General features: G+C 36.2%; 3 protein-coding genes across 4 annotated transcripts; 1 reads left to right on the forward strand and 2 right to left on the reverse strand.

Moving 5' to 3' along the window:
- Window positions 1-1,092: 1,092 nt before the first annotated feature.
- On the reverse strand, window positions 1,093-3,318 carry LOC104776378 (protein NRT1/ PTR FAMILY 5.15). Its single transcript, XM_010500428.3, has 4 exons — window positions 3,033-3,318; window positions 2,727-2,944; window positions 2,131-2,642; window positions 1,093-2,035 (listed from the first exon to the last, which is right to left on the reverse strand). The coding sequence occupies exons 1-4, from the start codon at window positions 3,154-3,156 to the stop codon at window positions 1,237-1,239; spliced, it is 1,653 nt and encodes a 550-aa protein (XP_010498730.1). The 5' UTR covers window positions 3,157-3,318; the 3' UTR covers window positions 1,093-1,236.
- A 916-nt stretch (window positions 3,319-4,234) lies between these two features.
- LOC104776379 (uncharacterized) lies at window positions 4,235-6,497 on the forward strand. Of its 2 annotated transcripts, none has more exons than XM_010500433.3 (3): window positions 4,235-4,364; window positions 4,513-4,578; window positions 6,066-6,497. In XM_010500433.3, the coding sequence occupies exons 1-3, from the start codon at window positions 4,345-4,347 to the stop codon at window positions 6,346-6,348; spliced, it is 369 nt and encodes a 122-aa protein (XP_010498735.1). In that variant the 5' UTR covers window positions 4,235-4,344; the 3' UTR covers window positions 6,349-6,497. The 2 variants fall into 2 exon arrangements, with proteins under 2 accessions (XP_010498735.1, XP_010498733.1); XM_010500431.3 differs by having other exon boundaries at window positions 4,248-4,364; window positions 4,510-4,578.
- A 2,605-nt stretch (window positions 6,498-9,102) lies between these two features.
- LOC104776381 (uncharacterized) lies at window positions 9,103-11,193 on the reverse strand. Its single transcript, XM_010500435.3, has 2 exons — window positions 9,905-11,193; window positions 9,103-9,606 (listed from the first exon to the last, which is right to left on the reverse strand). Exons 1-2 carry the CDS (start codon window positions 10,778-10,780, stop codon window positions 9,343-9,345), a joined length of 1,140 nt encoding a protein of 379 aa, XP_010498737.1. The 5' UTR covers window positions 10,781-11,193; the 3' UTR covers window positions 9,103-9,342.

Below are 11,193 nucleotides of genomic sequence, written 5' to 3' on the forward strand. Positions count from 1 at the left end.
CCCTATTCACAAACAGTGGTTCTTTGTGGGTTACTTGGATGAAGGAGCATCATCTTAAAAGAGGAAACTACTGGACTGCGACAGTGCGCAGCAATTCAAGTTGGGTTTGGTGTTCTCTACTTAAACTGAAACCCCTGATCAGTTCCCTACTCCGGTGCGAGATAGGTGATGGTCGCACAACCAGCTTCTGGTTTGATGCCTGGTCTCCTCTAGGAATTCTTAGTGAATATCTAGGCAACACTGGTCCTATCCAACTAGGTATCCCATTTAACGCGGTGGTTGCAGAGGCATGTTCGAGCCAAGGCTGGAGGTTACCCTCGAGTAGGTCCAGGAACCCCTTGGTGATAACTCTCCGTAATGCACTACTTAGCATACCTCCTCCAACCATCACTCGAGGCAAAGATACTTACCACTGGGTGGCCGGTAATGAATCATCCTCTTTCTTTTCAACTAAGAAAACTTGGAATCACCTCAGACCTACTGAAGATACGAAATGCTGGACCAAAGCAGTTTGGTTCAAACACTCAGTTCCCAAGCATGCTTTTAATTTTTGGATTGCTAATCTGAACCGTCTTCCGGTTAGAGCAAGGCTTTTATCTTGGGGAATGAATATCCCTTTCCAGTGCCTCCTCTGTAATTCTCAGCCAGAAACCCGAGATCACCTCCTGTTACACTGCCCGTTCTCTGAAGAGGTTTGGCACAAGATCATGTCTAGGCTCAACCAGCACCCTTGTATCTTAACTGGTCCACCCTGATCACCTGGTTACTGTCCAAATCACCAAATCTCTCCACCACTTTAAAAGGTATAGCAGTTCAGGCCACTATATACATGTTGTGGAAGGAAAAAAATTGTAGGCTTCACGACGGCATCATCTCTAGTTCCTCTGCAGTTTGCTCCCAAATTGATCGCAGTGTTAGGGACACCCTTCTCGCCCGTTCATATCGCAAAGGTTGCAGGAGACTTCTATCTCAATGGTTCGCCAATGGTTTCTAACGGCAGTTAACTATTTTAAGTTCCTATGGCTTTTTAATTTTTTTTGTCATAGCTTCTATATTTTTTACCCCTAAAATCTTGTACTAAACATCGTTCCATTCGGTAATATAATTCACATTCTATCAAAAAAAAAAAAAAAAAAAAACTTACATATACATCTTACAGATGAATATACACATTACCTTACAAGTCACAATCACAAAATATGATATGAAAGTCAACAAAACTTGTGTTTTGAATTTTTAGACTTGGACTAGCGGACGATACACATACCTTTTGGAGATGAATAAGAACGCTAAGAAAGCAATGGCGTTGAATGCGGCGAGCAACCAGTAAAAGTAATCAACATGGGCTCGGTTCAGGTTAGTGTTGAACCATCCGTCTTTTCCGGTAGCCCAATCAATCACAGTGATGAGAAAACCACTCAAAAAGCTGGAAAGACCCATTGCACTCAAAGAAAGCGAGAGGCCAATGCTCCTTAGCTCCGTGGGGACTTGGTCGTAGAAAAATTCTTGTGTTCCCACTAGAGAGAACACATCAATCATCCCGAGTAGCAAATACTGAGGGACGAACCACCATATGGACATTGGAACAGTCACATCCGGCTTGTCCACGATCCCATGTTCCCTAGCGATACTCAGCCGTTTCGCTTCTACCAATGCCGCGAGCATCATATTGAAGATTGAAAGCACCATTCCAGCTCCTATTCTCTGGAGCATTGTGATCCCAAAAGGCTTTTTGGTAATCTTTCTTGCTATTGGGAGAAATACATGCTCATAGATCGGTACTGAGATGAGAATCGACACACCGATGAATGACAATAAAGAAGCCGCAGGGATTTCTAATCCCGGTAAGATTTTTCTGTCCACCGTGACGCCTTGCTTCGTGAAGAAAGTAATGTGTTGCGCATACGGAATCGTGCTTACCACCGATGTGATCCATATCGGAACAAGCCTTACCAAAGCCTTTGCATCTTCCACGTCCCTACCACTACATGGCTCTGCACCTTCTTCTCTTGAGATCATCGCTTTTGATAGGAAACTTGTCACACAAGGTAAATAAAATTTACACTCAAGCTAGATCTAAAACACTAAACCAAAACTCAAAAAATTAAAAAAAAAAAATTGGAAACTTACTCGAGCCAACCTTTATGTTTTTCGGTTGGACCATCCTCCAATTGAACTTGACACAAACTCGAATGTTCTAAACTCAATTTCCTATTCTTGAACGCAGCGACAAAAACTCTACCGATTCTTGCAAAAACATTACTATTAACCTGATCCTCACGATGTCCCTTTGGATATCTATAAATCTTATTCCCAAGCAAGAAAATAGCAAGAGCCATAACCATGAACAAACAAGGAATCCCAAACCCAAACGCCCAGTTAACATTTTCTTGAACATACGCGACCACAATAATCGATAAGCTTATTCCAGCTGATAAACTCAAGAACCACCAATTGAAAAACGATCCTCTGGCTATTACCTCCTTTGGATCTTCCGCATCAAACTGATCCGCACCAAACGCTTGAACACACGGCTTATGTCCACCTTGTCCGATCGCCACCAAATACAGAGAACAAAAGAAAAGTATATTCACCCAAAAAGACGGTTTAGCTGAAGCTGATAATGTCAATAATCCTAGTCCCTGTAACACAATTAATCATCCCAAATCCCGGTTTATCTCGTACCAAAAATTGAACCGGCTTAAACAGAACAAGAGGGTACTAACCAATATGTAAACGAGGGAAGCTAAGAGGATTGTACGGTAACGACCAAGATAAGCGTCAGCTAAGAAAGCTCCTAAAATAGGAAGCAAGGAGGCGGTTCCTGACCATGTGTTCACGTTCACGGCTGCCGTCGCTGTCGATTGTCCGAGTGGTCCGGTTAGGTAAGTTATTAAATTGCATGCAATACCAAAGTAAGCAAACCTCTCTCCAACTTCCACACCTAAAATAAAAATTCACTCAAGATTAGGATTTACAAGTCTAATTATCAAAAAAAAAAAAAAAAAAAAAATCTTCAAATGTCCTTTCACCTATAATAAACCAGGCGGATCTCCATCCTCCGGTGGAAGATTTTACGGCGGGTCTTCCACGGTAGTCGACAGACTCGCTCACGTAATCTTCTAGAAGTGCAACTTCATCTTCGGATATCTTCATTTTTCGTCTTCTTTTTTTTTTTTTCTTTTTTTTTTGTTCAGAGCATAAACATTTGTAATTTTGTACGAATACTGAGACTATACAAATAACTTTTTAAAATAATCTTGATTTGTAATTTACAAAATTTGTTATTGCATGCCTTCTCTTTGGGACGCTTGTCTTGGTGTCTCGTTTTCATGATTAAAAATAATTCTTATCGTCGGATTAGCTGTCAATTTATTTCTTCTGTCTTACATGCAAGTTGCAAGGTACTGAAATGTGAATGTATATTTGTTTCACAAAATTATTCTCTCACATTCAGACCAAAAATAGATATAAGAAGAATTGGTGGTATCTTTGCTTCTGCTTTTGTATATGCCTCTGCGGTCCTAGTTTTTATTTGTTTGGCTAAAGTTGTCTAATCAAACATTGATTAATTCTTATTTTATTTTGAAGCGAAAAACTTTATCAGCTTTGGAAAACGAAAAAAAGGAAAAGAAACGAATTTGACTGTTACTTTGTCTTTCATGTCTCATGTGTAAAAGATACACATAGACTATTCAAAATCAATCTGTTGTGACGATTATCGTTATTTAGAAAACTCGCATGCATAAATTATGTTGGCAAGAAAATTATGTATACTGGTGAAGTGCTGATTGATTCTTACTTGTGATTGCCTTTGCATTGTTGATTGTAGATTTTTCTGTTGTTGAAGAACGCGGTATGTGTTAATGTGGCCGTAATATGACTTTTGACCCCAAATTATTTAGAAATTAAAAGGGGCCGTAATATGGGCTTAACTTGTCCGAACTCTTTCATCATGTTTGCTGTGATGCAAATATTTTCTGAACTTGAGCTTTAGATGATTTTTTCAGTAGATCTTGAGCTTTAAATGGCAAATCTAAAAATTTTAAGGTGAAATGCCAAAAACTATAAATGTCATTGAAAAAAGTACCTATCTAGTAATTAACTCTACCTTTTTATCTAAAAAAATCTCTATATATCAATAAATTTACAACACGCGTCACAAAAAAAAAAAAACTCAACGTGTCATACATGAAAATGGCGTTACGAACAACTTATTTGCCTAATTGTTAAATACATAAATAAATAATTTACCATTCATTTCATTTCACCACATCTACATAACTTCTCTCTGTTCAAGTTTAGATCTGTTTCGGTGGGTGTCATCAGAGATAAAAGATAGCAATGACACCAAAAAGATGTTTGTATGTATTGTTGTCACTAGTTCAACCAGAGAATGTTGGGAATTTAGACTGTCTACGGCAATTTTTCCAATTTTTAAACTGTTATAACACTAACACTAAATGGAGATCTAATGTTTGTCTTATGTTTTTTCATTGTCAACGCAAGTAGAAGGAAAAGATCTACCAAATCGGTCAGAATAGCTTGCAGATGTATCAGGACTCCTTCGGTGGGACGGTACGTTCATTAATCTAACTATTAGCCTCTTTCATATTTCCACAGATTTTCAATGGCTCGGAGTCTAGTTATTACATTCCACATTATGATAAACGGCTTATATGTCAGTCAAAATTTTGACTTGCCATCACTAATCACAAAAGCCTTTTTTGTTTTTGAGCAAATAATGTTTGCCTTAATTTTTTTTTGTGTGTGGGAAAAATCATGTTTGCCTATTACTGTTCCCATATATGTTTTACTTTTACCATAGTAAAAAAAGTTCGACCTTTTTTTATTTTACATTAGACCAATTAGAGGAGGTTATGATGTGTTGTAAACACGTATTTTCATTTTACATGTGTATAAAACTATTATTTTACCAATAAGAGTCAATGATATATGATAGTCAAAAAAATTGAGTCAATAATCACAGAAGCCTAATAATATACAGGTGAAACAATTGAAACGTTGAAAGTAGTAACTAGTAATGTAAGAGACTCTTATGACTAATAATGGAAGAAAATGGTTAATACAAATTATGTCATTGAAGAAAAAAATCTAAGGTACTCGTCTAAATAATTATATAAAAACAAAATTTAATTACATAACTTTTCACAGATTTTTCTTTTTATTTAATTATTCATAAGTCTCTTAAATTTTGTTTATTTTTGTGTTAACTTTTCTTTGTTCGTCCATAGACCATATATAGGCTTTTGCCTTTTGTGATTACCAATTAAAATGTTTAGACATGTGTCATTTACACATGCAATTTATGATAAAGTATTTTTTTGTCGTCAGTATAATAAATAGATAATAATAGCTGTTTTTACACATGCAATTTATGAAAATATGTTGTAATGTCTGTACACATTACAACTCATCAGAGGCTCTTCCGATTGGTCGATTGTAAGATTTAACATGGTAAAACATATATGGGACATTAATAGGCAAATATCACCTTCCTTTTTTCCAGGTTCACTAGACCAACCAACAAATGACACATAATAAAATGAAAACTTCTTTTGATATAAATCTTCTTATTTAGAAACCTCTTTTTCTAGCTATATTTTTCCTTAATACTTATTTGTATTTTTCTGTAATTTGTTTTTATATCAAAAAGTACCTTTCTATAATTTGTTCTAACACCTTTTGTGGACCTAGTCCAAAAAAAATCAAAGTTAGAAACTCTCTATATTTTGTCCAAAAAAAAAAAAAAAAAAAACTCTCTATATAACATTTTACCCATCTAGTCTCTGAAACCACACAAATCCTCCTCTCCTTCATTTTTTGTTTTTCACCATGGGTAGAAGAAAAGTGACGCACCAATTGATTGCTGACCACGCCACTCGGCGTGTTACATTTCGAAAACGCAAAGATGGTTTATTGAAAAAGATCAATGAATTGACCATTCTATGTGGTTTACCCGCTTGTGCCATCATTTACAGCGAGTACAAGGATGGTCCTGAGCTCTGGCCAAACGTTAACGAGGTTCGTTCTCTTCTTGACAGGTTAAGCGAGCTTCCGGTGGAGAAACAGACCAAATACATGATGGACCAGAAGGATCTCATGAAAAAGATGATTCAGGACGCTGAGAAAAAGTTGGAGAAGGAGAAGTGGTATACTCGTGCGATGAAACTTGGGATAATGGCTTCGACTAGTGATCTAACCACAGATACTGATTGTTCTGAGGAACTGGCCAAAGCAGCCGAGGTGGTTGACAAGAAGCTCAAAGCCATCAGAGAGAGAATCAAGGCTGTGGAAGCAGGAGCCCCCATCATCAAGAGAGAGTAGCCTTATCAAATAATTATTTCTTATCATATCTTTTAATGTCATCGTTTTTAACTGTTTTCATATTAAGATTGTTTGGATTAATGGTGCTGAAATTTATGTTCTATGATTTGCTTTTGCATTCTTAAGAAGGATTTGGAGAATTATATAAATCTTTTTGGTCTTCGTGTGATGTTCAAATAAAATGGACACCGTGATTGATATGTATTTGGTTTATGAACAGATTTGTTATATATTTCCGAAGATTTTCTTCCTTATATCTTTGCTATTTTACTTTTATTTCTAATCTTTTTCAGTCAACCTAATGCTTTATATTTGATAGGAAATCATTTGTCTTATTTCTTACCAAGAAAAAAAAATATTCTCTATTATCTTCTACGACAATTGATCGATTTGTAATTTTGTATATTGTAGTGTAGAAAATAATAATTAAATTGTTTTCACAAAAAAAAAAAGAAGATGGTCTATCGATTTTACCCAATTCTATAAATAAACTATTTAAATCAATAAAAAATGATTCTCAACATTGCACGATGCAAACAAAATAGTTAAGTCTTACTATTTTTTAATTTTTTTTTTGTTGTCAACATAGTTAAGTCTTACTATTTGTTTACCGTTATTGGAAAACTGTGAAGACAATTATAGTTTAATTATTTAAATGCTAAAATATTGGTCTTTTGTTTAAATAAGTCAAATGTAGATATAATATTAATAAATATTTTAATATTTTTCCAAAACTTATGTCTTTGTAACTGTCAAATTATTATTAAATAAGTTTCATTTTAATTTGCAACAATCTTAATTAATAGTTTGACCAGAAAAGACAAAATTTTGTTATGTAATTACTATTTTCTGTCATAATTGTTTTTTTTCATATAAATTAGTGAATTTTCTATTTAATTGTATATTTTAAGTCTTTTTTATAAAGGAAAATATCTATATGTTTATCTTTGTTATCTTATATTATCTAAATGCAATATATGCTCCAACTATGTATATATAGGCACACTAAATTGAAAACTTTTACTTAAATCTATTTCTAATATTGATTTCCAATATTCTTAATATATTAAATTTTATGCTTATTAATATATTAATTTTTATGCCCTTCACTTTATTATAATTCATGGTTCATTTATAAGGAAATGAATTTATAAGAAAACATATTCATTGAAGATTATTACAATAATATTTATATATACAAATTAGAAAAACTAAAGATTTCGTTTTTATTTAGATTATGACTAATAACAGAAAATTATATAATAAAAATTATGTAATCAAATAGTAATTATGCTAGCACAGACTGCACAGTATTGGTTTTTCTTAATGTATATTAGACTTATTAGTAGGGTGAATTAGGTGAATAACCTAAAAAAAACTAATGAAGAATATAGCCGCATATTTGAAATAATTAGAGAAGTTGGATCAAGAATATGGTAAATTACTTCCAGCGGTGGTTCGGCAATTCTCCGGAGGTGGTCCGGCGGTGGTCCGGCAGTGGTCCGGCGGTGGTCCGGCAGTGGTCCGGCGGTGGTCCGGCGGTGGTCCGGCGATACTCTGGCGGTGGTCCGGCGGTTTTCCGGCGATGGTCTGGCGGTGGTCCGGCAATTCTTCGACAATGGTCCGACGGTTCTCCACCGGTGATCCGGAGGTCGCCGGAAGTGATGGCCGATAGTCGACGGTGGTGGTGACTAGAGGAAAACTAAACCCTAGAAGATTGTATATTGGGAACCCAAGTGGTGATGGTGATAAAGAGGTGGAGGTGGTGGTGGTGGCAAGGAGGTAAAGGTGGTGGTGGTGATATTGAAATAAAGATGGAAAAGTTGTGGAAGGACAAAATAGTATATATTGTAGTTATACAAGGTATATTAGCTTTTAATGATTAGAGTAGTTAGTTCTTCAATTATAATTTTTTTGTTAGTCATACAATGCAATTTCCCTTATTAGTATATATAGACTCTAGAAAAAAAAATTTGGGAGTCTACAAGAAGTATTTTAGTTATTAAAAAACTATTTTACATTAAGAATCCGAGATAATTTACTTTACATGCATCATCGTACAACAAAAACAAGAATCTAGATGTTTTGAACTTGTTGCTCCAATTGCACCAAAAACAAGAATCTAGGAAGTGATGGGAACTGGGAAGGCCTAAAAATTAAGGCCTTCCAGATACACTCTCCTTTCATTCTACCAATTACCAAGGGTCCAAGGGATATTCAAAACATGGAGAGAAATACTGTTGGATAAGCTTTGAAGCTTAAGATCCAAGTTATTCTTACAAAGGAAAGATAAGAATAAGAGAGAAGTTTAAGATAGACTTAAACAGAATTAGGAGTTATCTAGTTCTAAGTCCTATTAGGAAAAGGAATAAGAAAGGCTCTATATATATATCAATTGTTGAGTTATGACATTGATATGTGATTAAGAGAGAGCTATTCAAATATTTAATTTTGAGAGGAGATTTTCTAAACATAAATAAATAAAGAGAGTTATTCTTTATATTCAAAGTTCTTTAATCTTTTATTTAGTATCAGAATCTAGGTTAAAATAAATAGACCTAAGAAGTAGGTATGAGCTTAACGATTAGTGTGGGAGAAGCCTCTCAATGTAACACGATAAGAATAGTACCTTGCGAATAAGAAAGCACCGAATTAATGGTGACAAGATTTCGTCGAAAAGAAGACCTAAGGTTCGTGGTCCTTAGTTTGAGAGAGAATATTGTTGGGTACAAATCAACATCCCACATCGGAAAATTAGAAAAAAAATTTCTAATATATAAATCAAATCCAAACATAAATCAAATCCAAACCTACGAGACCTTTTGAAAAATAGTCCAATAACAAATCCGTACGAACTTTTGAGCTCAAAGCGGACAATATCATACTAATGGGGACTTGAGTTGGACTAAGAAAATCCAACAAATATTAAGTAAAACAAACATTTTAACCAGCCAATGTAAAACCAAGTAAATGTATCGATGGCTTGATCCATCATCAAGTAAGGTTTAGTCGATGGCCGAGATACACAAAGTGCCAAGTGAGAGATATGAGAGTTAGTAAATTTAGCCGCGATGAGTAAGCATTTAATCTACAATGCCTCTCACTCAGCTTTTTCAGTCGCTGCTTCACCCCATCCTCGTCCATCTTCTCTCTAATCTTCTTACCGATGGTTTGAGCCGCTGTTTCACTTGACTGTGAATCTGGCGTGTCAAGTCCTCTTCCATCTTCTTTTCCAGCTTTTATCCGCTCAAATATTGCCTGTTGCACAACACAAAAATTAATATTCTGTTGCATAAACCCAATAATAATTTCATTCACATTTAAAAAAAAAAAAAACAATTTTGTCAAAATCTAATACATATAGTGAAGGGGTTTAGGACTTATTAACAAACTCATGCTAGTTTTTAAGCATTCCATCATCAGCAAAGACTAATTGCTTGTAACATATTTTAAAATACGAAAATTTCATTTTTATTGTAAAAACCAAAAACAAGGAATTTTACTATTTATTATATCTTTAATAATGTACTGTATAAATGAATTAAGAGCATATAACCTTGGTGACTCGTGGGTCAACAAATGAGGCATTAGCTTCGACCATCAAGATCGAGGACAAGAGGTTAACGGCTTGCCACATATCCACCGCATCGGTAAAAACCTTCCGGCGCCGGCTGATGACGTGTCCTAACAACGCAATCAGGATTCCTACAGAGACTGCCTTGAAGTACACCGGATACATCTTGCTCTGCACCACATCATATTGCTGCCTCCCAAGAACCGACCCCAACACGTAGCCCGACACGAACGTCACCCACACGCACATCCCGTACGCCGCCGCGATCCCCACTAGACCTACCACGCTCCCAATCTTCGTCAGCCCAAGCGCCTTCCCAACCGTAGTCCCTATCCCCCTCACCGCGATCTTTGCCTCCTCCCAAACGTTGTGGGACTTATGAGCCTTCTTTGTGGCCCTTTCATTCACCGGTTCCTCAACTTCACGAGCTTTCTTTTCCACGTCACGTGCCGCACGTGCGACGGTCTCTTTGGGCGTTTCATCGAATAGTTCGTCACCAGGCGTTAGGTCCTTGAATCTCCCCAACACAGTCGCCATCTTGAGCTTACACTTACCGAGAGCATCGCATACGAGTTCCCCTGGGGACACGTGGTGTTCACGCTCCTTCTCTTCTGAATGAAACGACGACGTTTCCCTATTCGCATTCCCAAACAGTACTTCTCCTTTGTCTCTTCTCTTCTCTTCTTCTTTTCCCGGCGGTTGAATCGAGACTCTAGTGTTGGTTTTGCCGTCTCTGTCGTACTCCACCACAACAACGCGGTGGCCGTCTTTGACGATGACTTCACTCTCCGAATCAGTGCAGTGGCTCGAAACCAATAACGCACTCAAAACAAGACACAAGACCAATAGTTTTGTCATTTTTACTTAGTACTTCGTGTCGCTGACTCGTTTGATAGTTTAGTTACTAGTTTTGTTATCATCATATCTTTTACAAACTTCCAGTGTTTTACCATGCTGATTAACACGTGTCACCACGTGGATATATACGTGTCATCCTAGGAGGAAAAGTTAAACTTCTCTCCAATATCAGCATTGTTGTTTCCCTCAGACGGTGCGCGATGATAAAACTTGATAATGGGCCTAATTCTTACATGTAGGCCCAAATATATGACTTAAAAGCGCAGATGTGAATGATGCATAAACTTGTGCGAATCTCATGGAATATTCATTCCTAAAAGAAAAAGAAAAAAGAAAAAAGAAGCCAGAAATAGAAATGTTTCGAGGTTGAATAGTTAAGACTGTAGGAAGATGAGCGTAATGAGATTTTGGAT

Source organism: Camelina sativa, chromosome 3 (assembly GCF_030686135.1).
Source record: "Camelina sativa cultivar CO46 ecotype springtype chromosome 3, ASM3068613v1".
Classification (NCBI taxonomy): domain Eukaryota; kingdom Viridiplantae; phylum Streptophyta; class Magnoliopsida; order Brassicales; family Brassicaceae; genus Camelina; species Camelina sativa.

Excerpts from the sequence above, each read along its gene's own strand:
- LOC104776379 (XM_010500431.3), top strand. The coding sequence starts at position 4,345 with ATGACACCAAAAAGATGTTT. Across the intron at positions 4,365-4,509 it reads ATGACACCAAAAAGATGTTT|TAGAAGGAAAAGATCTACCA; the intron begins GTATGTATTGTT and ends TGTCAACGCAAG. Across the intron at positions 4,579-6,065 it reads AGGACTCCTTCGGTGGGACG|GTTAAGCGAGCTTCCGGTGG; the intron begins GTACGTTCATTA and ends TCTTCTTGACAG.
- LOC104776381 (XM_010500435.3), bottom strand. The coding sequence starts at position 10,780 with ATGACAAAACTATTGGTCTTGTGTCTTGTTTTGAGTGCGTTATTGGTT. Across the intron at positions 9,607-9,904 it reads TTGACCCACGAGTCACCAAG|GCAATATTTGAGCGGATAAA; the intron begins GTTATATGCTCT and ends GTTGTGCAACAG.
- LOC104776378 (XM_010500428.3), bottom strand. The coding sequence starts at position 3,156 with ATGAAGATATCCGAAGATGAAGTTGCACTTCTAGAAGATTACGTGAGC. Across the intron at positions 2,643-2,726 it reads CTTCCCTCGTTTACATATTG|GGACTAGGATTATTGACATT; the intron begins GTTAGTACCCTC and ends ATTGTGTTACAG. Across the intron at positions 2,036-2,130 it reads AAACATAAAGGTTGGCTCGA|TTTCCTATCAAAAGCGATGA; the intron begins GTAAGTTTCCAA and ends TTGTGTGACAAG.